At 48.5% G+C, this 26,061-nt stretch overlaps 1 protein-coding gene across 32 annotated transcripts in view; it reads left to right on the top strand.

Moving 5' to 3' along the window:
* LOC102368354 (CUGBP Elav-like family member 4) overlaps positions 1–26,061 on the top strand; it is an 840,681-nt gene that overhangs the window by 696,458 nt on the left and 118,162 nt on the right. For 6 of the 32 annotated variants that reach the window (XM_006022468.1, XM_025202785.1, XM_025202777.1 and 3 more), the window contains exon 4: positions 2,467–2,493. The exons of 25 other annotated variants lie outside the window; for them this stretch is intronic. In XM_006022468.1, coding sequence (XP_006022530.1) covers positions 2,467–2,493 — 27 coding nt within the window. Of the gene's footprint in view, positions 1–2,466; positions 2,494–21,268; positions 21,321–26,061 lie in introns of those variants that run through there. One more of the 32 variants, XM_025202788.1, reaches the window with a different exon arrangement.

Here is a 26,061-nt window from a genome sequence, read left to right as displayed (position 1 = left end):
TTCCCTCTCGTGTGATGGGAGTGAACACTAGGCAACACATGTTATTTGCAGCCCCCCCCCCGGAGGAATGCCTTTCTTTCTTTGGTTCCTCTAGTAAATCAGCATGACATTTTTTTGTCGACTTGCTTTTTGATGCCGCAAGAAAAGTGCAGCAGCTCAGCTGCTATGAGGTCTCCTTCCTTGCATGGAGCGCTGCCATTTTCCCTGATGGATCAGAGCCCAAATCAAATCACTTTGCAGTGGTGTAACGCAATCAGATCCCTTTTTCAAACCAGGTGCATTTTATTAGACTGTGGACTAGTTTCAGAGGAGAAATGGCAGAGGACTGTGCTGCTTAAAAGAGCTGAATTAGGATGAGCTGGATGAGCTTGGGCCTGGGGTCCAGCTAATCCAATAACCTGCCGCTGGTGGGAGCCAGGACCAGGTTTCAGAGGAAGGTGGAAGAAACCCAGCAATAGATGGCTATTGGCACCAAAGCAAGCTCCATGCAAGCCACCAATAATTAAAGTCCCATGCATCAGGATTGAGCACCTTTCCCAAACTCTTCTATTTTATCCTTAGCATTGTAACTTTGAATGCCCTTGTCTATATAAATGCCTCTTTCTTTCTTTCTGAAGGCACTATCTTGCATTGGGTCCCAAGACACGGGCAGCAGTATATCTAGATGTACTTTCCCACCCGTGTGCTCTACAGTTTTTTGGAGTACTTGAGCACTGGTTTTTGATATATGATTATAAGGTGTCTCCCTAAGCAGGTAGTACCAGATGTCTCTTGAGCTCCCTGGATTAGGAAAAAAAAATAGTAAGCACATACCCATGCATGCCCACACATGCATGCATGAGTCTCCATGCTGGGAGAGCAAAGAGCTGTCAGGACTATGTCATGGCAAAAGCATCCCTTCAGCTAGAGGGGGAGATTTTCTGGGGTTTAGTTTGCGAAGCAGACAGATGACTGACAGAGGTTAAAAGCTTCCTGCTTTCTTTTCCACATTGCCTCCTTGATGGTAAAGAGATCCCTGTCCCTCACACCCAGGGTGTTCTGTGATTTCAAAGCATTTTCTTGGAAATGCTGCCCTGACGGTAAGAAGCTGTTGTAGCCTTTGGCAGCCATGCCCAATGGAGCCTCATCCCCCATGGCCATCACTCCTCAACCTCTGGTTGTCATGCAGATTCAGTGTCCTATGGGACCCTTAAGCACAAAATGCACGAAAAGAAAAACAGCAGCAGTTAATAAGGTTCGGGAAAGAAAACCTCATTGCCAAAAAAGTCTCCGACTATCCTGACCTGAAGGAACAATAGCAAGGAGTTAACAGAGATTTCCTTCGCCATGACTTTTCCCATCGTTGGCTTCTTAGCTAAAGCCACGAGCAAAGGTTAACATCTCTGGCAAGTGCTGCAGTGTATAAACCTGTCTACTTGGAACTGGACAGAAATGATTAGCTCTTTTCAAATAGGCCGTGCTGCTCTAATACTAGTATTGAGACGAGAAGCAAGAATTTGTTAGGGTGATACGTTTTATTGGACCAGCTGCACCGTCGGGATAGAATTAGACAGGCTTTCAAATGCAAGAATGTCTCGTATCTCCCTGCCCTGAATGACTTGCATTCAAAAGCTTGCCTAACTCTATCCCAGCTATGCAGTTGGTCCAATAAACCAGATCACCCTAACAAATCCTGGCCTCACATAATTCCTGGTCCACCATGCCTATAACATCACTCCAACGCTACCATGACATACTACTCAGGTGGCGTTGTCAAAGGAGTGCAAGGGTCTTAAGAGCTTAAAACCCCCATAAAAATCAAGGGAGACTTGTGTCCCTGAGTAACTGTGGGGTTTTTTATGCCAACCCAACAATAATAATAATAATTTAAAAAAATGGTAATTTCAAAAGGGAGTTGGGTGCTTAAATCTGATTTAAACCAGGTGCATAATTCCCTTTGGTTGCATAAAAAATCCCGAGTGAAAGCCATGCATGTAGTCATTACTGGCCGGTCTGGTTTCTACCCAGTTCCACATCCAGAAGGAACCAGAGCACACCCCATTTGCTTCTAGTATCAGTGTGGAGCTGCAGCTTCTCCAGATACAGAAATTGGTATTGCCTGTGATCCATCTAGTCCGAGATCCTGTGTCCGACATTAGCCAGGACCAAATTCTTAACAGCAAGGTACAAGACAGTCAGCAGGCGTGGGACTACGATGCCCCTGTTTAGAGACTCCATCTGTGCATTGATCTCCTAGCAAGACCCCCCCATGCAACGGTTGCAACCATGCAGAACACACCATTTTCAAGCCTCGGAGCCTTCTCTGTTCTCGGCATTAATATTTAAATGTGTCTATGCCAGAAAATAATTGCTCCAAGTAAACATTGCTGAAGCAATGTAGCTTTCGCAAGAACACAGCCTGATTCCCTTTAGTGGGAAGTGGTAAATTAGCAGCCGCGCAGATCGGCTCCCCGGTCCAGTCGTGAGACTCTTGCCTAGCTCTTCCATTAAGTGGTGCCGTTTCCGAGGCGGGGGTGGTACTTTTGAGTCTTGCCACTCAGTCTCCAGCAATCGCGGGCTGAGCTTCTCTTGCTAATGATGCATTTGCCGGGGGAATACAGGTGCAGCTCAATAGCGCGTGTCCTAATGTTGAGTATGACCCATTGAGTGTGATTAAATGGGTTTCACTTGGCTACAGCACAACATTAGAAAAATTTTGCACTTTGCAAGGCAAAACATTCAATTAAGGGAACAGAAACAGGAGATGAATAAACATTATAGTTCCATGTTTTTATTGTATTGACTCGTTCAATTGGTTCCTTCTAATAAATAAGATCCAGCCAGGATCAACAGGTCTCAGAACTGATTTTCTTTTATTATCATTTGTGCAGGGCTTATTTAACCTTTCCATTTATTTAAAAAGCTTTGGATTTGGGATTCAATTTCTCTGCTCCCTATTTGTATTGTTTCTTTGAATTAGGAAAATCAGTTTCTTTGATAAATGGACTGAAAGGTGGTCTCATTTCGATGCCGCATCTGCCTTTGCACTCGCTGCCGAAGTGTCACGTTGCAAAATGTAAAGCAGTAAATGACAACGGATATGAATCAGGGCAAGGAGCCGGGGGCTGGGGGGGGGGCAACAGGTGGGATATGCCAAATGTGGACCCACCAAGGAGGCTGCAAGGGGGTGCCATTGGGAATGCTAAGCTGAAAATAAATGTAGGGTGACTAGTAAATAATTCTTCCTAGTTACAAGACCTATTTAACCTACAGGAATAGTCCCCTTCCAAAGAAATAGGTAGAGCCCCCATTGCTGGAGTTATTTAATATTCATTTGGACAATGAAGAGTCTTCCCCTTGGCATAGTAGACTAAATGAATCACAGCTAGTCGATTTTCCTCATATCTGAAGTGTGTAGTTCCTTGTTCTGCATGCAACGTACTCGTGGACAAAAGGTTTCCCTCTTGAGAGGCATCCTTCAGTCCCCAATGAAAGCGAGGGGACTCGTGGATCACAGAATGGGTCCCTGAAGGGACTGGGGTTATTCTCTCCTCTTCTCCAGCCATGAGACCATATCACTTCCTTAAATGCCTGTGTCACAGCATGGCTTTAGCAAACCTCTGTTCGAAAGCTGTCCAGGTAGCTGATTACAATGAAGGATTTTTTTTCTCTTTTCATATGTCGCAGCAAAGGCTCCCTGATGATTATGTTTCAATTGGAGATGGTCGCTGGTATAGCTGGTGCTGCACAAAGCCGGGGGAAAGACACAGCCCCTGGTACCTGGGATGTGAAGTCCTGGCTTCACTGCATGCAATGGGATCTTTGCTGTTGCCTTCAATAGAAACCCAGATTCTCCCTGAGCCGCCGCCTGTTCATGTCAGTGGCTTTAACCTTTAGGATGCAACCCTGAAGAAAGTTAAGCTCAGGCTCAGAAAGGCTGAAAGACATTGGATTTTTGCAGAGAAGTGGGGATGCTGTCTATCCAGTAGCTTCCTGGGTGTGGACCAGTTGACCCATGCACAAGACATCCGAGGGTCTTGAGAGCTATTGTGATACTACAAGACGCTGGTGCACCCAGCTGGTTGATAATGCCATGTCACATTGCCTCAATATCCAGGGTAAACTTTGCCACATCACAGCATGCATGAGGCTTCCCCGCAGGACAAACAGCTGTGGTCTTTGGCACTGCCCACACCTGGCTTGAGAGAAGAGCTCAGGTCCCCACCACTACTCAAGTTGGGCCACTATATAGATTTCATGTCATAGACATTAGGGCTTGAAGGGACCTTGCGAGATCGTCGGGTCCAACCACCTGCCCAAGGGGCAGGACGTCAGCGGGGGTCAGATCACCCCAGCAAGATGAGCATCCAGGCGTTTCCTAAAGGTATCCAGAATAGGTGCTTGCACCACTTCTGTGGGGAGGCTATTCCAGACTCTGGAGACTCGGACAATAAAGATGCTTTTCCTTACGTCCAGTCTAAAACAATCTTCTAGCAGTTTGTGACCATTAGACCTGGTCTTCCCTTGGGATGCTCCAGTGAACAGATGTTCTCCCAGTTCCTGACGCAAACTAGGGCTGTGCGAGGCTTCGGACAGAGCTTTGGACGCCTCGGAGTGCAAAACAGCACGTCCGGCTCGAAGCGCTGGGCTCGAAGTGCTTTGGAGCCACCTCGGAGATCCGGCCATAGGGTATAATGGGGAAGCAATAAAATATCTATAACTTTGTTGGGTTTTGTCCGATTTGGATAAAAATTTCCAGGGGTGGTAGACTGCAGAGAGCATGAAGCCTGCCAAGTTTCAAGACGATCAGTGCAGGGGTTTGGGGGGGAACTGCACCCCAAATTCTTGAAAGCAAAACTCATGTCACGTCTAGGCATTACAACATAGCAGGGTGAAAACTGCAGGGCTGGTAGCTCTTGCTGAGACCACAAAGCCTGCCAAGCTTCAAGAAGATCGGTGCAGTGGTTTGGGGGGAACTGCCCCTCAAGCTGCGGAGAAGCAAAACTCGTGCCATGGGTGACACTGCCATCAATTAGCACCTACAAAGCCAGGCTAAGGAGAGGAAAGACTCGATACAGACAATCAAGTGCCCCAAGACAGACACAGTCTTGGCACAAGTTTTGTCCTAATGCACACCCCTGCTGTACTGATAGGCTGCCACCAGGTCCCCCCCGAGCCTGCACTTCTCCAGGCTGAAGAGTCCCACGGCTCTCAGCCTCTCCTCATCAGGCCTGCTGTCTTGACCTCTGATCATGGATGCAGCGCTCTTCTGGACTCTCTCAAGCTTCTCCACATCCTTTCTAAAGTCCAGAGCCCAGAATTGGATGCAGTAGAGTCATAGTCAAAGCCAAGCAAAGTGGGAGGAGGACTTCTTGGGTCTTGCTTGAGATGCATCGGTAGATGCAAGCCAGAGTGTTATTTGCTTTGCTGGCTGCAGCATCGCATTGGTGGCTTATGTTCATCTTGTGGTCGATCATGACCCCCCAAGTCTCCTTCGGTCGTGGTGCTAGTGAGTGTAGCACTACCGAACCTGTAAGTGCGATGTGGGTTTTTTTCTCCCAAGGTGGAGCACCTTGCAATTCTCCGTGTTGAATGTCATCGGGTTTTGATCCGCCCACTGGGTGAGCCTGTCTAGGTCAACCTGAATCACCAGCCTCTCCTCTAGCGTGACCGCACTCCCCCAGAATTTGGCGTCCCCGGTCTGCTTCTGACACCCGCTCACATGCGCACGCAGCTCAAAAGCAAAGGTGATCTGAAATGATGGGTGACCTGCAAGTTGTCTAATTCCACTGAGCAGCAGCCAGCCGAGGTTTGTAATGCATCGCACTCTCAAAGCAAATCTAACAGGTTCACCCCTCCTGCGCCAACACCTACACATCCTCAGAGTAAAGATCTTTAATGCAGTTCATACCGGAGATTACCTGTGGCTTGTCCCTTCACACGCTTCCAGAAAGGCTGCTTGGGGCCATGCTCCTTCTGGTTGTTTGCTCTTATCAGTCGCATGCACCGCATGACTCCAGCAAATGATAAAAATGCCTTCAGTTCTCAGGCCTCTGAGCCACTTCAGCCTTCCCCGAGCAGAAACCTGCCTCTGAAATTCTCTTTCAAGCCCACCTAGCGCAAAGCCTGGGAATTACCGCGGCTTTGCAGGCAGCCCCAGCCTTGCTCTGTGCACTAGACACATACTTAATACCATCCCTTCATGTGTGAGCTCTTCAAGCAGCAGGGCCTAAAAGCAGCTGACAGGTTTTACAAACGGCACGTAGCACAGCCATTGCCGCCTAGGAGTTTCGCCCCGCGCGATGCCGCTTGCAACTTCGCAGCAACAGCGGGGGCAGATTTCAGAGCCTCCTCGCCCAGAAGCACAAACTCCCAGTCCCAGAGACTGAAGGAGAGGCTGCGCTGGCTCTTTACAGTCCGTGGTGGTGCATCGGTGGGCCGTTTCAGACTTACCCACTGAGGCCCAGTCCGTGTAGCTGGTGTGCTGCATTCCTTATAGGGGTACAGGTTGTAGCCGTGTTGGTCCAAGGTCATAGGCAGACAAGATTTTTCCAACTATTTGAGTTGGTTTAATACAAGATATCAGATCTGCCCAAAACACCTTGTCTGCATTCCTTATATAAATGCCAGCAGACCCAAATCTCTCTGCGCGGCATTGAAATGCTGGTAACCGTTCAGCAGAGCCCAGCAAGGAAGCACAGGAGCTCAAGCGAAGCCACGTGGGCTGGAATGATATCCCAGGGGAAACGGCACAAAAGTAATTTCAGGTAGTCAAAATGCAATTACCCATTTGAAATTTGGCTGAGCACTAGGGCTGACTCAGTCTGTCTCTCCATCTACCCACATAGCCTGCGTCTCCCCATGAACCGCAGGCAGGCACCCCCCCCCGGTTTATCAAAAGGGTGGTAGACATTTCACTGCAAGGCTTCACCTTGGGACTTGCATGCCGTCGGGGAGCAGGTGTTATTCCATATGCTTGGTTTCTTCCATAGCATTATCTGGGCCTCCCCCTTCTCTCATTGCCAGTGACCCTCTAATTTTCCTTCTGCCAAAATCTCTGACGGTAAAGGCATTGCCTGCCATGGGAGACAGCTCCCTGGATGTCATCTTTGCATGCCTGACTTGGCGGGGAAGAGGGAAAGTGTCCGAACACAGCAGCAACAAGTGTCTTGCCCTGAAGATGAAAGTTTGAACGTGAGTTATGCTGATCTCTATCTTGGGGGAAGACGGGGGGGAGATGGCGGGGAGGGACCCGGTGCCCTGCGTCACTTCCAGTGCTCTTACTGCACCAGAGAGGGAGCGAAAGAAATATATATCTGACTGCCTATTAATTTAAATCTAGACCCAGGAAGAAGTCAACGAACTGTAATTTATGAGCTGTCAAAGCCTGAAAAATTCCTTTTGACACTGTATTTTCAGTTATTATATGCTTTCCTGCAGGGCGACAGTGTAATTCTGTAGGGAGCCTTCCAGTGAGCAGCGCAATGGCAGAGGGCAATGGGGGCTTTCTTATTATCTTGTTTTTTTCCCTCCCTCCTCTCTCCCCCACTCCTCTCCATCCTCCTGACTCTCCCACCTTGGCTCTCGCCCGAGCAGCAATGGGGGGAGAGGAGGAGATTAGTCTCAAGCTAGGACTTCCACGATTGCGCCCCTTCCAGACCCACAGACGACGTGAATCGATCGTACCCGGTGACCGCTGAGCCCCGCTAAACCTCGATAAATGCCCAGGAGGAGAAGTTGACCCTGAAATCCTCGGGCTGATTTCCCGCTGCCCCACCTGGACACCCGCGCCTCTGTGCAGCGTGCCTTGTGGATGGCCCTGTTCCTCTCCGTATTAACAGGGACGTGACAGCTCTCGGCTCCTCTCCATCCTAGCAGCTGCCTCGTGCTATTTGCTTCATTCCCCAGCCCCTGCGTTTCTTCCACACGCAGCGGTGCCAGGTTCAAGAGGGATGGACGGAGCCAGCAAGTAGGTGTCAGGGCCTACCTCACATCTATGCTAACGGAGGAAGGCAGTGGGGGGTTTTGACTCCCTGCAGGCCATGCCCGCTATCCCCTCGGCTCTTGCAGGTACCTCGTGCGCTGCGAAGACCTCCATTCTCCAGCGATGCTTAATGAGGAGCAATCGCACCGCTGCCGAGTCCAGCTTGAACTGACGGTGCTCCAGCTGTTTGCATCCAGCTCTGAGTTCACCCCGAGTGCAACTGCTTGGGAATGGGGGTTTGTCTTGCAACAATGCCAAAGCTTTATTTTTCATATACCCACCGTTGCTCCACCATTTGGGGCACTGCAGGGGAGGGAAGGGTGGGGATTTGTTCCCCCTCTTAACTTTGATTTCTCACTTATAGCCCATCAACTCTTTACTCTCGTTTCCCTGCATTATAACTAGGTAGTCACCACACAGCACACGCACTCAGACCCCTACCCCTCTCAGCTTGAGCTGAGCCCAGAGCTTTTGGTTTTATTTCCCAGTCTTGGCATCCTCTGTACTCCCCAAAATCAGAAAGGCCAAAATGCATCATGCTCTCATAAGTGATATAAAAACAGAAGCAATGCCATACCGGCTGAGACCAGTGGCCCATCTAGCACGGTTGCGTGTCTCCAACGGTAGCAGTAGATGCTTAAGGTCAATGTATAAGAACAGAGTATGTCTGGATGCACCCCCATCATACCACCCCTGGCATCTACCGCCGCTCTCAGAAGGTACACCCCTGACTTTCCCATTGCATATCTCCTTTGTTAGCAGCCCCAGGTTATCCATGAATTTGTCCAATCTATTTCTGAACCCAGTTGCGTTGTCTGCCTCCACCGCCTCCTGTGGCAATGAGTTCCACGTGTTAACTGCATGCTGTGTAAAGAAAAAAAGGACTTCTTCTCATTTATTTTAAACCTGCCTCCTGATAAGATCTGCCCCTCGTATGCTTCCTCTCCGGACGACCTCGGGGAAGAGCTGAGATCTCATGGGAAGACCTGTTGTCAGGAGAATTGCAGAGCAGTCGAGGCTGCTGATCCAAGTGAGTCAGGGAAAGTGTTGTGTATAAGCTGAGGAAATGGTAGGTGTTTATATTTAGCCCATTACTAATTATTTATGGATGTATCTTTATTGCTCATACAGCATACCAATCCACAACGATGGGTACAAACCTAAGAGGAACAGAATAGGCAACACTTTTTACTGGTTAGAAAAGGAGGGCTGGGCATCCGACTTGCAGAGCTATTCCAGCTTTTACTGCTATGAGGGTCAACCTTTCACTTACCTGCTTGGTGCCTCAGTTTCCTGAACTGTAAATTGGGTTTACACTAATAATGCCACCTGTGGGAGGCGTTGCGAACCTTAATTTATTAATGTCTGAAAAGCTGCCCTTGAAAGGTGTCGGAGATGCTACATACTATTATCATTTCAGTTTCCACCTCTCGCCAAGCAATCCTTTATCAAAGATCTCCAAGTGCTTGCCCAAAAATGTCACTATTGTCGTCCCCAGTTTACGGAGGAGGAAAGCAAGGCAACACCATGCCTCATGTCCCCAGCCGTCATCTTTGCCTCTGAGCAAAAATTTCCTGGACTTGCTTTGTAGTGATGACAAACCAGGAAAGGTCCAACCCAAGCTGGGTAAGGCTGGTTGTAATCAAATCACTAGATCTGATGCTAATTAGTACCTTTATTCCAAGCCCTCCATCTCAAATGGAGAAAGGTGTTGTACTAGATCTCAACCCTCCCTGCACCCCCTTAGGTGTGGGACAGAAGTTTAATAAATGGGTTTGACCCAAATCAGTTCAGTCTGATACTACCTTCAAGCAGGTTTATATCTTAAACCAGTTTCAGCTGTTTTGAAACCAGTTTATGTGCACTGAACTTCTGTTCTGTTACAGGTTCAAACCAGTTTCTGATCACTTAAACCAGTTTATGTGTAATGTCGGTCCCTAGCCTCAGGGCTTGCATGAGTGTGGGAAGGAGCAGATGCTTATCCAGAGGAGGGCACACTCATTGGTTTGCAAATCGGTACTTGGTCCCGTACAGTCACAGTGTGAAATTTAGCACAATTGCCTTTGTTCCCAGATGGGTCAAAGGCAGGGAGGGATAGCTAGTTTTGGGTTTTTTCTGCAATTTAGGACACGTTCAGTTCCAGTTTCAGGGCAGCATTTCAGAGAGAGGGCTGGGTTTTCTCGTTGCACAGGTCAGGCTCCCCAGCTTGACTGGGCAGCAATTGTGGTGAGGGTTTCATTTAATTAACCATCCCTCCAGGTGTTCTCCAGTCCTTTGAGGGATAGGCTTGTACAGGCTGTTTCATTCCCAAATACTCCAGATGTGACACGCTGGCAAAGCACCTGGTACACTAGAGGAGAACAGCCTACTACTTGTGCTAGTTAATGGAGATATACTCCTGCAACTCGAGTTTTGGGGAATCTGTGCTGTGGTACTGAAACCCAGGGCTCAAACCTTTGCAGAAGGGATGGTTACAATGACACCTATTGTGCAGGTGTCCTCTCCTCTCAAAGGTAAATAAGTCTGTATTTTGTCTATTGGAAGAGACGGACAAATCTTGAAGTTTTGGGGTGTGCTGATCTAAGGCCTGCGTTCAGCAGAGTAAGACTAAAATAACAGATAATAAGTGGAGTGTAATAATCAGAGAGTGGATAACAGTGGGCTCTTGAAAACACGTGAAAGGGGGAACATCAATGAACAGGGTATTTTTAGGGAGTTTTCACAGGGATCAGTACCAGGCCCAATACTACTCTGCATTTCAGGGGTCATCTGGAAGTAAGTACCAAATTGTAGCTGATAAGTGACACAAAAAAGCAAGGAAATGAGAAATAATGCCCTGCAGAGCCATTTGGCTCATTTTGCTAACTTGGGCCTACTCAAGAAGATGCAAGGTCTCTCGCTTAGGGCTCGAGCCATGCTTACGAAACAGAGGACCGTGCCCAAGGGAGCTGTGACTCTGTAAAGAGTTTAGGGGCTGCAGTGAACAAGCAACTCAAGAGGACCTTGTACTGTGATGCTGTGATAAAAGGATTTGTATAGTCCTCGGAGGAATAAAGCGGAGACTAGCAAGTAGAAAGTGGAGGAGACAGGTTTTTACCTGGGTGTGCAGCTTGGGCAAGCGTTACGTTGGATCTGTGCATCCTACTCTGGTATATTTTTAAAAGGATGTTGAAAAATTGTGGGGGTGCAGAAAAGAGTGGCAGAAATGATGCGAAGGCTGGAGAAAATGCCTTCCTGTGGAAGACTTTAAGAGCTCAATCTGTTTAGCTCATCAAAAATAGCATTTGTGTGTGCCTTGATGATAGCATCTAAGTATCTTCAGGGGGAGAAAAAGACCAGGTACTAATGGGTGTTCAATCTCGCAGAGAAAGCCATAGCATGAACAAATGGCTAGGAGCTGAAGCCAGGGAAATTTAAGTTAGAAAATGAGTATTTAGAAATGTTTGGACAAATTTGGTATTTTTACCAGAGAGGGCAATTCAGTCTCCCAAGGGAAGGGGTGGATTTTCTATCACTCGGTGTCTTCAAATCAAGCCTAGATGCTTTTCTGGAAGACACGCTGTAGCCAAAGCTATAAAAATGATTGAGCTCAATATAGGGGAAATTGGATGAAGTTTACCAGCCTCGGATATACCGGTAGCGCGACAAGATTTTGAATGGGATGTTTTGGCCAGAAGTGTGATGAATCAGTGGATAGTTTTGATGGGAGATGCCCTTCTTCTGTTGCCTCCTGATACGACGGATCGCTTGAGAGGATCTTTAGCCCAGGCTGCTTGGGGAGACCATCAGCGACGTTGTCTTCCCTTGATCGCTTGCTGTCATGTCTCCAAAGAGAGAATCCCGTTGCTCTGGCCGTGCGCCTGCAGAATAAAAGCTAGGCAGAGAAGTGAGAAAGTCCCGATTTGCCAGACCATCTCCCACCCACCCCCAACGAGGGCTCAAACCTGAGAAAGAAAGGGCAGGGAATGAGCAAAAAAAAAGGGGAAGTCACAACGCCATGACTTCTGACAACTTTCTCACTGGAAAGACCACAGCAGGGATGCAGGATCCCATGCAGACCATGAGGTTGGGGCTGCTGAAAAGAGTTGTGTTCAGACTCATCCAGGCTTGGTTGAGTGGGTGCATTTGCCCAGGCATCTCCATAAGGCCTTATGGGCCATGGCTGGATGGCTTCATACTTGCTGTTCTGGCTACGACTGTATTAGAGGAGAAGTCCTTTCACCAGTATCAGGTACACAAAATCCCCAGGTGGGGTACTGCAGATGCCTTGTGGCGTCCAGCTTGAAGCTCTGGCCCATGGACTTGGATGAATCTGCGCTCCGTTACACCAGATGAGCATTTGGCCCATTGAATCCAGCAGCAGAAAACCTGCTTGTACCAGGTGAAGGTTTGGCCGGCTGCCTGTAACCTCAATTTCATGGTTTCCACATTGCTTCAGTAGCTAATTTGCTGTTGCAAAAGGGAAATAGCAGAATACTCCCACCTGTGGGGAGGAAACGTGGGGTTAAATAGAGATCCTCAGCCCCCAATCTCCTCTTCCAACTAGGGCAATTGCAATGGAGGCCTGCAGGCTACAGGGAGAAAATTGCATCCCTGCTGCAGACGTTCGCAGGCTGCTGAAGGAAGACTCATCCCCCAGCTTCCCCGGATCCAGCTGTAAAATGAACTGCAAGCTTTGAGGGTGAGGTTTAATGTAGGACCCTTCCCTGCCCTCCCGCCCCCTCCCCACAAAGATCTGCATCGCTTTCATCGCCGCTTCCTAACACGGCTCTTTGCTCTTTGCGTGGTGCTACAGCAAGGACTATCCACCGTTCCTTTCAGGTCGGATCTACCCCTTCCCCTTGCAATGACTGCAAAGAAATGCAACCTCACACCCTGGTCTTCTGCTTTCCCACCTTCGCTGCATAATGCAAACACAGCCAGGAAGATCACGAAGAAATTTCCAACCCCTACCTCGCTAAATGGGCAAAGCTCAGTGGGGTTTTTCTGCTTTCCTCTGCAGCATGGCATATGGACCACTTTCCAGGATCATCTCAACATAGTCTGTCTCTCAAATGCCTTGCTATGGCAGTGGGCAAAGTCTTTGTGGTAATTGGAAGAAGACTGGACTTTGTCTCAGGAGGATATAAGGGAGGATAGGGAGAGCTGGGCTCAGCCATGAACCAACTTGATGATAACAGGAGATATCCCCAGGCATAATTCAGGCCTAAACCTCCCATCTCTCCATGGTGCAAGAAGAAGAAAGGCACAAGGATGAAGCTGATGACAGTATAATCCAGTGTGTTACAGTCCCCACAGCACCACAGACGAGATGCACTGGATAGAGCAGGGGTAGCCAACCTGCCATATGGGCAGCTCGATGACAGATTGGAGAGAGGGCCGGTGGCACAGTGGCAAGGAGCAGAAAGCAGAGCATCAGACCAGGCAGGGAGCAGAAAACAGGGTAGCAGGGGCTCGCTTGTGGCACTCCTGTCAAACCCCACTGGGTCAGACCCTGAACGAGAGGGTTGTCGCTCCAAAGGTAGCAGCTCCTGCTTCCGGCACCGATAGCCCAACCTCTGCGGTACCAGCCAAGCGAGGATCAATCGGAGTGGTTGTTGGCCGACGGTCCAGCTCAGTCTCCGGGCTCCTGTCGCACAGCTGCACCCTGCATGCCTTTTCCTCACCAGCGCCACCTCAACTCTTGCGGGTCGTGCAAAAACTTTGCACGACATTGCACGTTCCTGCCTGCCCGCTCCTGGCACCAGATCTGCTAATGAACTCCTCCCACGCTCACTTTCTACAATACCTTCATAACAGTCCCCCCCAAACTCCCTTGTCACAGTCCTTCCCTCCACGAGGCGCGGGTGGGACCAGACATGCACATGTGGAGCTGCCTGAGCGAGAGCGAGAGGCCTGTTTATGAGCTGTTCTTTCCTGCCGGAACAGCACCCAGCTCATTTGCACCCTTTTTAAAGGTTAACCTCATTTCCCTCTATTAGTTGGTTTTAGCGAATGCCATTCGCCAACTGTGTCAGCGGAGGGAAATGAAGGTGGTATTTAAAGCCAGTGCAGGGGGGAGGGAGGGGAAGAAATCATCTCTAATAAAATAGCTGCAAGGGGAAGATCAGGGGTATCAAAGGAAACTTTCCTTTGAAGAGATGTAAAAGGTCGCATCGACTTGCTCTGCACATGTAGCAGGCCTGGCAATCTGCTACCCGACATCCAGAGCCCCGCTGTGGTCCAGCCGCCCTACCGACTCTTTCTCAGGCCCACCTTACCTCCCGTCTCTTTTCTGCCATGACTTTAGTGTTATCCTTTGGTTGTTGGGCAAGCAGTCCCTAGGGCCAGGGGTAGCCTCCAAGCCCAGCCATCTTCCAGTCATAGAACCAGATCTCTTGCACCCAGGGGATTAATCACTGCACCATTAATTGCCTGGCCTTTTTAGTCCTTGTCTCAGTCCATTTGCACAGCTAGGACTTGCTGCCATTTCTAGCTCTGAGTTTCCTGCCCTCTCCCACCTTCCCAATAACAGAAGCAGGAGTCCCCTGTTACAGCCCAGTGTGAAGCCAGTGTAAGAGCAGCTCCAGTCCTGGAAGGATGTATGATAGGCAAGGAAAGCCCTCACATCTCAGAGCTTCATCCAAAGCCCTCTACAACTAATGGGAATCCTTCCATTGACTTCAATGGGCTTTGACTTTGGATCCCAAAATGTTTGGATCCTATTGATGTGACTGTACGAAGACTCCTGTGTGTGCATGTGCGAGTGCACGTGCATGGATAGGTGACTAACACCTCACTATAACCTTCCTAGCTTGCGACACCTTTTTGCTGGGGTATTTCTGGCTTTCATGCAACATGCTGCTTTCCTCTATTCCTGCCTCAGTGCGCTCTGTGCCTTCACTTTAGCATCTAACAGACAGGCTAAGCAGCAAATAGTATTTCCTCTGCCCTAAGATCTTGCTGCTGGAGTTTGTATTTGTGCGTTATTTGGGGAGGCAGCGCCAGGGGAACGTTTATGGACTGAAATAAGGCTCTTGCTCTTTTGCAAGAGCCTCTGTCGAGGACCTGGCACGCCCAAGGGAGGAGCGGATCCGCCATTCCTCCTGGTTTCTCAAGACATTAGCACAGGGGTGCAAAATTCAAACGCAAAACCTGCATACAGCAACAATGACCTGTATTTGCTTCAATAGCTCCTCCATGTCCACATCCAGCACGGGGAGAAATCTATGGGGAACCATATCCAGCAACAAACAAAAGGGATATATTGAGCAGCCACGCGTGTAAGCCCTGTGCCTGATCCAAAGCCTGCAGAAGTCAGTGGCAAGTTTTCCATTGACCTCCACGTCCCCTGCCTCCACCCTTGAGTCCTTGAGTTTATTTCCAGTATTGACGTGCCATTGCATGGCGCAATGCTGCTTTGTATGCATGCCCTCTGGGTACGGTTCGGCTGTGGGTTTTTTATTAAGTATGTAATATTTTGATTCAGGTTCTGCCTGAGTTATACCCAGGCATTCCCACTTGTTTCATGGGTCACTTGTAGAGCTGGTGGGGAAAAGAAATTCAGAGGAAGAGTTTTCTGTCCAAATACCAACGCTGAAATGCTTCACAGAAACGGCTCCATTTGAGTGGTTTTTGGTTTGTCCACTCAGAAAAATTTGAAAGGAATCATTTTGATTTTCCTCTCTCCCTTTGATAAGGTAAAAATATTCGATTTTTCCAGGATTGTTTTGATTAGTATTTTTGCAATTCTTTGTCCTTTTAAAAGGTTAATTTAATAGAAACGATAGATCATGAATCCAGCCCTATGTATTGTTTTCTATTTCGCGTTTCAGAGAAAAAGAGCAGTGCCCCAATAATGTTTTGACATTATTAAAACATACCTGCCCCCAGTGAAATGACTCAACATTATTGGAAAGGGGAAAAAAGAAGCATTTCAGCATTTCAGAATTTCCACCCTGCCCGAAATTTTGACTCAAAAGTTTGAAACATGGGAATGTCCCACAGAAAGAAATTATTTTTTGTGGCTCTGCTAGGGCCGTTTGGTTCGTTGAGTGCAATTGAGAGCAAGCAAAGAAAAGAAAAGGCCTTTGGTGAGATAAAAGGGAGCAAGAGAGGGAGGCAGGTGGTTTTGTATAGACCAAAAGCAGCTTGTCGCCCATGGCATAGGGTGGGAAGGAGCTTTGCCACATCATCCCACCCCCGTTATGCATGCACATCTCCAATAGGTTTCCAAGGATGGAGAGTGAAGATACTGCACCAGGCCTCGGGCACCTTCAGTTTTATTTGAAGCTCCGCCACTGACTTACTCCATAACACTGACTGAGTCTCTTAATCCCTGTATGCATCGGGCCCCTGTATAAACTAAGGGTACTACTCTCTGCCTTTTTTTTTCTTTATCATGTACGAGTCTAGAGCCAGGGACTGACTCTTCCTAGGTCAATACAGAGCCTAGCACATTGTGGGGCTGCTCTCCAGCGCTAATCCAAATCGTACGAATAACTTTGGTGGGAGTTACGCCTCAGTAAGCGAAGTCAGTCCGGGGCCCGAAGCTATTTGATGTAGGAAAGGTGTTATTAAAAGTGATGAGATGTGCTGCTGGGGTTCTGTCTGTCTCTCTCTCTTTTTCATTATATGATTTTGCGTCTTCTTCATCTTTGTTTGTAGATGAAGAGGGAGAGAGAGTGGGAGAAAGAGAGGAGAAGCCGGCAAGTTTATAAAAGCAATGAAGAAAGGAGTTGAGGCAGTTTCTGGAGATCTTTTAAGACATTCTGTATAATTTGAAAGTGGGGAGGGAAGGAGGGGGGTGGGGGGGGGAGAAAAAGGGAATTAGCAAAAAAACTGGTAAAAGAAAAGTGGAATGTGGAGAGAAGCGTGTGGATGAATTTTAATGCAATCAGAAAGCTGTAATAATGGTAATAAAGGAATATATTCAGACGTCAAGAGAGGGAGAAGGGAACAGGACCCGCGACGCCGGAATTTAAATTAGACATAGGCGTATAATTCTCTCTTCCCCCCTTTCTTCAAATGAAGGAAATGGAATTTTTAAGCACAGCGAAAGAGGGATTAACAATTGGCAGGTTTTCAGCCCTTTGTCTTTTGGCGAATCCTATTTAATCACCGTCTTTAATATTAAGGAGGCTACGGCCATGCAGGGCTGTGTCAGGCTTGGGGGAACAGGAATGATATACAGAGGAAAAGAGAGATAACACTTAGGTTCGGGCAATTGTGAGGAAGTGTTTCAATTACCTCTCCCGAAGTCTTTAAAAACTGAAGTTTAATTTGATCTGAAATGTCGTCACAGCTCCTGCAAGAGAAAATATGTCCCTTTTTTTCTCCCCTCCCTCCCTTCGGTGTCTGTGCTGTTCCAACAGCCCTCGGAGATCAAGGCCTGAGTGATGCTGTGGATTCGTGGCATGGCCTTTTTGGCATCCAGAAAAGATTTCAAAGCCTCCGCCAGTGAGCTGAGGGACTGAAGCATATTTTCCTGACATCCCCACCTTCACACCACCGACCCCGCAGAGTTTGCCAAGCATCTTCTAAGAGCGGCTCTGAACGAGCGTGAAAACTGGACTGCCCTGGGGTTCGGCCCATACCGGGTGCGACATCAGTGTAAAGAGGGTGTTACCAGTAGGAAATAAGATGTCCTATCTTCACCTTTTCCATGCTCTGTGTCACAGCAAAGGCTTTATTTTAGGAGCCGAATTCAGCCTGTGAGCCAGCTCCCTGCATCTCATATATGTGTGACGATGCGATGTGGAGTCACTGGACTCGCTGCTAGTGGAAAGTGTTAGTTGACCGTGACAATTCGGGTGTCTTTTATGTCTTTCTTTAGCAAGTCTGATATCACCTATTTGGGATGGGAGGACAGATCCTGATACATTAAAAAAAAAAAACCCCAAAACCCCCAAACTTTCTTACAAGGGTCATACAAATTTCAGTATTTAATGTCATTGTATATTTAACGTATGCAACAATTGTTTTCCTTTTATTTGCTTCCAAAAAATCCTCGAGCCAGCTAGTTTAGCGCTGGAAATGTTCAGGGACAAAGTGGTTCATAGGCAAATGCTGCTACTATCCACAAAAAGAAATGTGGTTCATACAACCGGAAACCCATTTGCACACCCACTGGGTGGTGGGGGAAGAGGAACAGCCTGTTTGCACCTTACACCAAATCAGAAAAAGACAGTCAGGTTTCTGAGCATGAGATTCTCACTACAGATCCACACACCCGGGCTCATTCACCCCAATTATCCAGCCAAGAATTGCAAATAAATAATGTGGTCAGGAGAGCCCTGATGTGTTTTGGAGAAAAAGAGAAGTGTCCCAACTCGGCTAGGATACTTCTGCCGTGGTCAGTGCTGGGATAGCCCAGCATAAGGGGCATGGAGCTGAAATGCATCTCAGAAATGACTTATATATGACTTTCCCAGCTCCGTACAGAACATATTTATAGCCATAAAGCCTTCCCTTTATGGCCTAGGCATGCAGTGACATCTCTTTGCTGGCTTGGGATGATGGTGATGGCCCTGTTCAGGTAGAGAGAACTGGTAGTATGTGCCTGATCTCTTTTAGGCTTGCATTTCCCTTCATCCTGGGCTTGTCTTTTCACCGCAGTGCTGGTAGTCCTCCAATGATCTCCCACAACTCCACTGTGGCTGTACTTTCTCCTCCACTACCCCCTTCTTCTGTATGGTAAGTCGTCAAAGTGGTGTTTTAACCCTATATTGGCCTTTCCTTTTCTGCTGTGTTTCCACGGCATTAGCACAGCAGTGTCCGCTGAAGGAGTGGACAGCAGGTCACGTGGTGGCTTTCAACCCAGACGCCGTAACGAGGTTCTCATTAAAAGTTCTCACCACCTTGCTTTTGCCTTTGGAAATGCATGCATTAATGATGCGTAGCTCCACCTGGAAGTTATTTGCATTAAAATATTTTTCTCATGTCCCTGCTACAGACAGCAGCTCCATGCTAGGCAAGAGAGAGAGACAGGGCACCCTGCAAGTGGCTTCATGGAGCAGCCCAGAGCTGATCACTGCAGGAGATCCATCCCAGAACCAGCCTAGAATAGCACTGCTGTGGATGCAATGGCAGGGGCATGGCTTTGCAGGGGGGATGCTTTATTTGGGCTGGCCCAGCCCAAGCTGACCCTGAAGAAGAGATGCTTTTAGGGGTAACAAGATACCCCAGAAGTCAGTTTACTGGAGGGTGCAAACAAGCAAAAACACAGCCCTCTGTCCTGCCAATGTGCCTCAGTCTTTTCCCCAGGACTGAGAGAGGAGTTCTCCTTGACCTGTCTTAAGCAATGACACGGGATGGTCCTGTTACCACGTACGCGGGACAGATTTATGGCTGCATCATTGCATTTTGCAACGTAGCAAATTAAAGTACATTGGGCTGTGGTTTAGCTTGTAACGATGAGAGCTCATTTAAAATCCCCCAAACTCTCGTGTATGTGTAAAAGTGTGACACTATTCAGCCACAGAAAGGGGGATTTTCATCATGTGTACATCATCTTGACGTCACGTGCACAAGCACCCATTGTTCCTAGCAAGCAACCTCATGTCTTCCAGCCCTTTTCATGATCAGCCTGTCCCTGGGCTGATACTAAATCCTCACACCCAGTATCCTTTGCTGGGCTTTGAACTGAAGTCTGATCCCAACCCTGAAAGGGTTTTGTAGCTCCCAGTAGAAAGGCCTGTGTTTCTCTCAACATCTCTCAAATGAGTATGCTGATCTCTAGGCTTGGGGCATGCTTCATCTTCCACTGCAGTTCACACCATGTCTCCGTTGTCTGCAGCGAGAGCCGAATCTGGCCAGAATTTTGCCCTCATTGAGCAGAGTATTACCCATCCCCTCGTCCCTCTGATTTCAACAAGGAGCATGCTCAGGACAGGTAAAGGTGCCCAGTCCCGGCTGTGCCCATACTGTTCTATTCTACTCCGGGACAAATACTGATATTATTATATTATAACTGCATATTTATTGTATTATAATACAGATGAATACTAATACACTGCCATAGTATGCAAGCCCCTTCCACCCAGGCCCTGAGTGATGCTAGCACCTGTCCCGTCTCTGTGTCCTCACCCTGCTACGTGCTGCATTTGGCATCACCACTTGCAGGCTGCAGGTGATGAAGTGTGCAAAAGCATCGGTGCTCAGGGATATTTTCCTGGAGTCCACGCTGGCTGCCTGTTGTTTCGATGTTGCCTTCAAAGCCACACTCTGCTTGGCCCTAGCTCCCTGTTGCCTCCTGGGATTGAACGCTGCAGGTAACATTCAGACTTAGGTCTCATTAAAAAAAAAAATTCTCCTCTTCCAAGAGCTCTGCTGAGTTTGCTGCTGCTGCTATTTTATCCAGGACAAGTCATTGAGCTGAGTAGATGAGGCTGCTTTTGACATAGAAAAAGTGGTTTTCCTAGACCCAGGTGAGCAGATCCGTAGAAAACCAAGCTGGCCTGCTCGGACCACCGGTGTCTTCACTTTGCTGATGGGAAACCTGCAGCTCTCTTAATTACAGTGCTTAGCATATGAGGACACTGATTTCATAGATGTCATAGGTTTCATAGACATCAGGGCTGGAAGGGACCTCACAAAATCCTTGGCCAAAGTCCTTCCGGGATGCTGTGGGAATAAAGGTAAATAACCAGCTGCAAAATGATCCTTCCTCCCTATTAACCAGTGTAATGAGGCACCAGGCCAGTATGATGCAGCCAGTCAGGGGCAAAGTCCAGGAGAGGACCCAGGTGTCCTGCTTCCCAGTCCCAAAAGCAAAGGGAGCATGTTTGCTGGATAAGGATAGGGGGAGATGCATTTAATCTTCTTGCCGGCATCTCCCTTGCCTTGCTTTATTCATATAGCGTGGCGGGGATCCCTGCAAAGCTCCAGGCTCAGGTTGGACCTGCATGCTTAAAAAGAAAAGCCCCCATAGAAGATTTTGAAGGAGGGGACTGTGGGGAGCAGCACGCACGTGGGACCATGGCTCCTTCTCTCTGCAGGAGAATTACTCTCTCCCACCTGGGCTTAGGCTCATTTGTGCTTGGCCCCTTCAAGCAGCTGTTCGGATTAGCTGCTATTTTCTCTAGCTTGGGCGTCTCTAAAAGCCTCTGCATCCAGCACGAGAATGGCATCTGTGCAATCATAACTCCTGGCGCCTGGGATATAAAGAAGCTGTTAAGTAAAACAGAGAAGGGGAAGGGGGTGAGGAAGGGGAAGGGGAGAGTGACGCACAAAGAAACAGCTCCAGCTGGGACGTGATTAGGCATCCCACATGCCGTCAGGTGGCACCGAACAAGTGAACTCAGCCAAGGTTGCACAACGTGCCCGATGGGGCGCAGCTTGCAGGCGGAGGGCTCCGAGGCAGGGAAAAGGGGAGAGCGTCTCTCTCCTGTTTGGAGTTGGATTTATTTTTGTTCCTTGTTTTTGGGGGGTAGGCGGGGGCAGGTTTCCACCCTCCTTTTGGAAACACCTCCGTTTTACAAGGTCCGTGTGTTTTTGCAGCAAGGTACCACGGAGAAGATAATTAACTAATTTACAATTAGCTACAACAGCATTCGTAATCGCTTCCCCTGTGGAAAGGGCTGTAATCATCATCACGGAGCTGCAGGACTGCTGTGAAAATGGCAATGGGAGCGTGCGGCTCAGGCCGCGGGAAATGCCCTGCTTTTAGCCTATTGATCCGCCTGATTAGCAGATGTTGGGAGGGATCCTGGGGACTCCGATGCAGAAGCTCCGGCGCTAAAGCAAGCCCGAGCCGGCGAGCGGAGATCCTAGTTTGCATCTGGGTCCAAAATCTGGGGGTTTCACACTCAGATCCAGAGCTCCCTCCTCCTCTGCAGGGTCAGGCCGAGCTTATGGGGTAGTTTTGCTTCCCGCGGTGTACACCACAGCTGCCCAAACTGGTCCCCGGGCCAGTCAAGGTGTGCAGAAAGCTTTGCAGTGAGCTAGAGACTCACAGGACACTGGCTTTGCCCCCTCCGTGCCAGCGTCCCCCATCGACCTGCTGGCTGCCCAAGACAAGAAGCCATAAGCAAGGAGGAGAAGCCGTTCTCGCTTACTCCTGTGCCGAAGTGGATGCGCACAAGCATTTCACCGCCTCTCTCTTGGGATGCGGGAGGAGGCCTGGGGCTCTGGGACGAGGTACCACCAAGCCATTCATGCCTGAGCCTGCCAGCGAGGTCCCACAGTGGCCCCCATCGCTGCAAAGCCCAAGCTGGGGACTGGTGTGCATGTTCAGGGCAGCTCCGAGCCATTCAGTCCAGCTAAACATCTCCATTGCCTCCTTTGCAGGCTCAGGTGGGGATCACTTCTCAGCAGTGTCCCCACCCATGCTCCAGTAGCTGTGCAGACCCCATCTGTGTTTGGAGAGGGGGCTCTACAGCACTGCAGCTCCTTAGCAGCCCTCTCTGCAGAAATGCACTGTAGTCCCTGTATTTTACAGCTCCCCTCTTCCCAGCTCCACAGAGCTGAGGCCCTTCGAGTTTTGCCAAGTCCTGCCTGACCCAGGTCAACGGGTGGTGATGCATGAGTGCAGCAGGAAGCGCTTTTACAGGATGCCCTTGCTTACAGGGAACGTAGGAAGGAAACTCTTTGGAGAGGTCCCTTTGGTTCTTCCTTCTTGCCCCTGTGCCAGCTGTTGTCCACCCCATCCAGCTGCCCATGGCTCTTTATCAAAGCGCGGGTGCTGGAGGGTCTGTGGATAGCTCTGCCACCCTTTCATGGTGCTGGCTGAGAGGCCCAGCTTGCAGTTAGATCCGTGCACTGCAGCTGGTCCCATATTATGTAAGCAAATGCATTTTCAACTGCTGATGGTTGGGAGCAGAGGAGAATAGCAGGAAGACAAATAATTGTTAATAATCCTAATAAAGAAGGGAATTAATTAAAGCCCGGTTGCACTTCCGAAATGAAGCTGTGCCACTGGCTGAGTCCTAATAGCTAGAAAGTCAACAGTTGCCTCCTGTGTGTGTTTAGCAGGCACTGAAAAGTGTGTGTGTGTGTGTGTGTGTGTGTGTGCACGCGCGTGCGTGTGCATGAGTGCCTACAGTCCACACATACACACCCATACAGCACATGAATTTAGAAACAGGGATATAGAAGTGTTCACACACATGTATATATCTATATATCTATGTATAGCTATAGATATAGATAGATATATCTATATATAGATATAGCTAGATAGATATATAGATATAGATATATAGATAGATAGATCTAGATAAATAGATAGATAGATATCTGTATCAGCTGTCATGGCTGGATATAACATCACAGGAAGATTTGGAGATTTTAGACTCATTTGAAGGCCAGAAGTGACAATTATGATCATCTATAGTCTGCCTTCCTGTGTAATACAAACCACAGAGCTAAATCTCTCTCTCTTTTGTCAAGGCACTGGATGCAACTTCATAGTTAATAAGTTGGGGTTTCATTTTTGTCTGGTGGAGAATGAACCATGTTGTTTTGTACAAGAAATATATGTATATTGTATATAGGTATATATAGCACAGATAAGCATGTGCACATATGTATGACTGCAGGTGTGTGTGTGTGTGTGTGTGTGTGTATCTACTGCACTCATGCCTGACCACCCACTGACCTGGGTCAGGCTGGACCTGTACACACACACACACACACACATACTACCATGGATATCTCTACACATGCAACCTCTGTGTCATGTGTCTGTGAGCATGTGCATGACACTAATTTGCCCCCTTCCCCCCACACCGGTGGCTGTGATTCTCATCCTCATCCTTTGCTCTACGGAGGGTCAGCCATCCTGCACCTCATTGTCCCTTCTGTCTCTTTAATTAGTGCTCCCCCACTCCCGGCACTTGGTGTGCAGAGCTCTATCATTTCACCTTTCTGGCGTGCCGTCTCCTTCCTCAGTCCTGTCTGACACCTCTGCTTTACAGTGAAGATGGAAAGATAACATTTAAATACAAATAGAACAGGGAATAATTTAACCCCTATTTGCACCAGGGAAGGTGCTGGGGCTTCATATAAACACAGCCCGGGAGTTTTATAAACTCTGTATATTTGTCTGACAAGTGACATTTTTCCACCCACGTGGCTTGCAGCCCCACTTGAGAGGCTGTAGGGGGGCTGGCTGGGGAGAGCCCAGCCACATTGAAATACTGGGCATGCCACTAAGGGCTCGATTACCTTTTGGCTTCTGTTTGACTCCTGTGTGTCCCCAGCAGAGGCTGGGTCGAACGGGGAGTGCAAGCAACCCAGAGTCCAACATGGTGAGGCAATGAACAAGAGAAGTGGCCGTGTCATTCATTTGTTTTTTAATTTATTAATTGCATTGATTAGGGTGGTGCCTGAGCACCACTGTGCTAGCTGCTGTACAACCGCAGAGTAATGAACAGGGTGTGCACCACGGGAATCATGCCTGAGTTGACAAGACGGGCATAGGGTCAAGCGGGGGGAAAGTGCCCGGTGTGATGACTGTAGTGCCCATCAGGCATAATAAATAAAGGTGTACAATGCATGGGATGAATCAACAGCAAACTTTAATGGTGGAGCAGTTGATAACTTCTGCCCTTAACAGAGGGATCATCTCCCAGTTCTCAACTCTTCTACATTAGGGAGTGTCTCTAAATTATAACTTTTCTCAGAGCAGGGGCTGCAGCTGGCCCATGCCTTGATAGAGCAGGCAGATTGACAGGTTGGTGGCTGCAAAAATTATCTTGGTAAGAACATGGGGGTGAAGAGAGGTGCAGAGAGGATTATCAAGCAGGAGATGGAGTGGAGTCAGGTGGACCGAGCAGGCTAAAACTGGGGGGATCATGACAATAAGGAGGGTACAAGTCAGTTGAAGAAGAGGGTACAGCTTAAGCAGCTCTCTGCATTGAGAGTGCCAGGGTCCACCGCCGGACGGCTCTTCCCAGCAGTTGCTCTGGGGTCAAGGCTCAGGTGTGGGACTCAAGGGCAACAGGTTTGGCTCCTCGGTCCTCTCCCTCTGGTGACCTCAAGTCACTTGGTCTCTCTGCCTCTGCTTCCTGTCCCTGGAAAGGTCAGAGAATTTCCTTTCTCTCACCCTCTCTCTGTTTCAATTGTAGGCTGTTTCCAGCAGGTGTTTAAAACACGTGTGCACCTGCTGCCTAACACAAGATGCCCTGATTTTCGACTGAGATCATTAGATACCTGCATTCCCCTATTGATGAAATGGGAACGGTAACAGCTACCTTCCTCACAGAGACTTCCAGCAGCAAAATTGCTCGCGGGCACTTGTACACCCTATACGTCTCTTAGCTACACGTCACAAAATGGTGCCGAAAATTGCCGTTTTGCTAATTTAGTCACGTGTGAAAATACATGTTGACGTCCTCTTATCGTGGTAGATTTCGGTTTCTCGTGGTAGATTGGACCACCTCCGACACATTGTATTTTTAGCATGGCCAGTTGATCCAACAGGATTATTTTTATCATCAACGTTTCGTAACGTGTATTCTCACACCACATTTCCAGTGGGCCCTGAAAGTAAAAAAGCCAAACCTGAGAGTTGGTAGGGCTCGTTCTGGGATGAGAAGGCAGCAGAGCATTCACACCCAGGTTTGGAGGCTGGCCTACATATCCAAAATTCAAGGATGATTTCCAACAGGTCCTGGGCTGAACACATGGAAAGGAAGGGAGATTCAACCATAGGCATGGCTCAGCCCCTGCCCCTAAAAGCGAATTATAGTAGCAAATTCACTGTCATCTGAATGCAGGTGCAATAACCCTCTGCCTTTCACTCCGGTACCAGGCTGCTTTTGCAGGGTCTCCTATAGGGAAAGTACAGAGCATGTACTCGCTCTTGCACACACACAAACACACACTCGGCACACAGAGTCCGATGCAATCTCTCCCCATTTTCCTCTGGGGGCTTAATGGCCTTGCCCTTGCTCTGCCAGACATACTTGATGAAGTTGCGCCTAGTTTCCATGTCAGCCTTTTGTTTGGGACTTGGCAAAGCATCTGGGAGCGCTTGCGGTGTGAAAGGTTGAGTGTAAGCTCATTAGTGGATTAAGGTTTTGTGATTTCAGTCTCCTGCAAATGAAACCAGGTGCAACTCGAGTCCGGGATCCGGTTGAATATTCCCAGCTTCTGGCATCCTCCCACCCTCTTTC

Source organism: Alligator sinensis, unplaced genomic scaffold (genome assembly GCF_000455745.1).
Source record: "Alligator sinensis unplaced genomic scaffold, ASM45574v1 scaffold801_1, whole genome shotgun sequence".
In the NCBI taxonomy this organism is placed as follows: domain Eukaryota; kingdom Metazoa; phylum Chordata; order Crocodylia; family Alligatoridae; genus Alligator; species Alligator sinensis.
The sequence above is the reverse complement of the archived record's forward strand: the minus strand, read 5'-3'. Positions and strand labels throughout refer to the sequence as shown.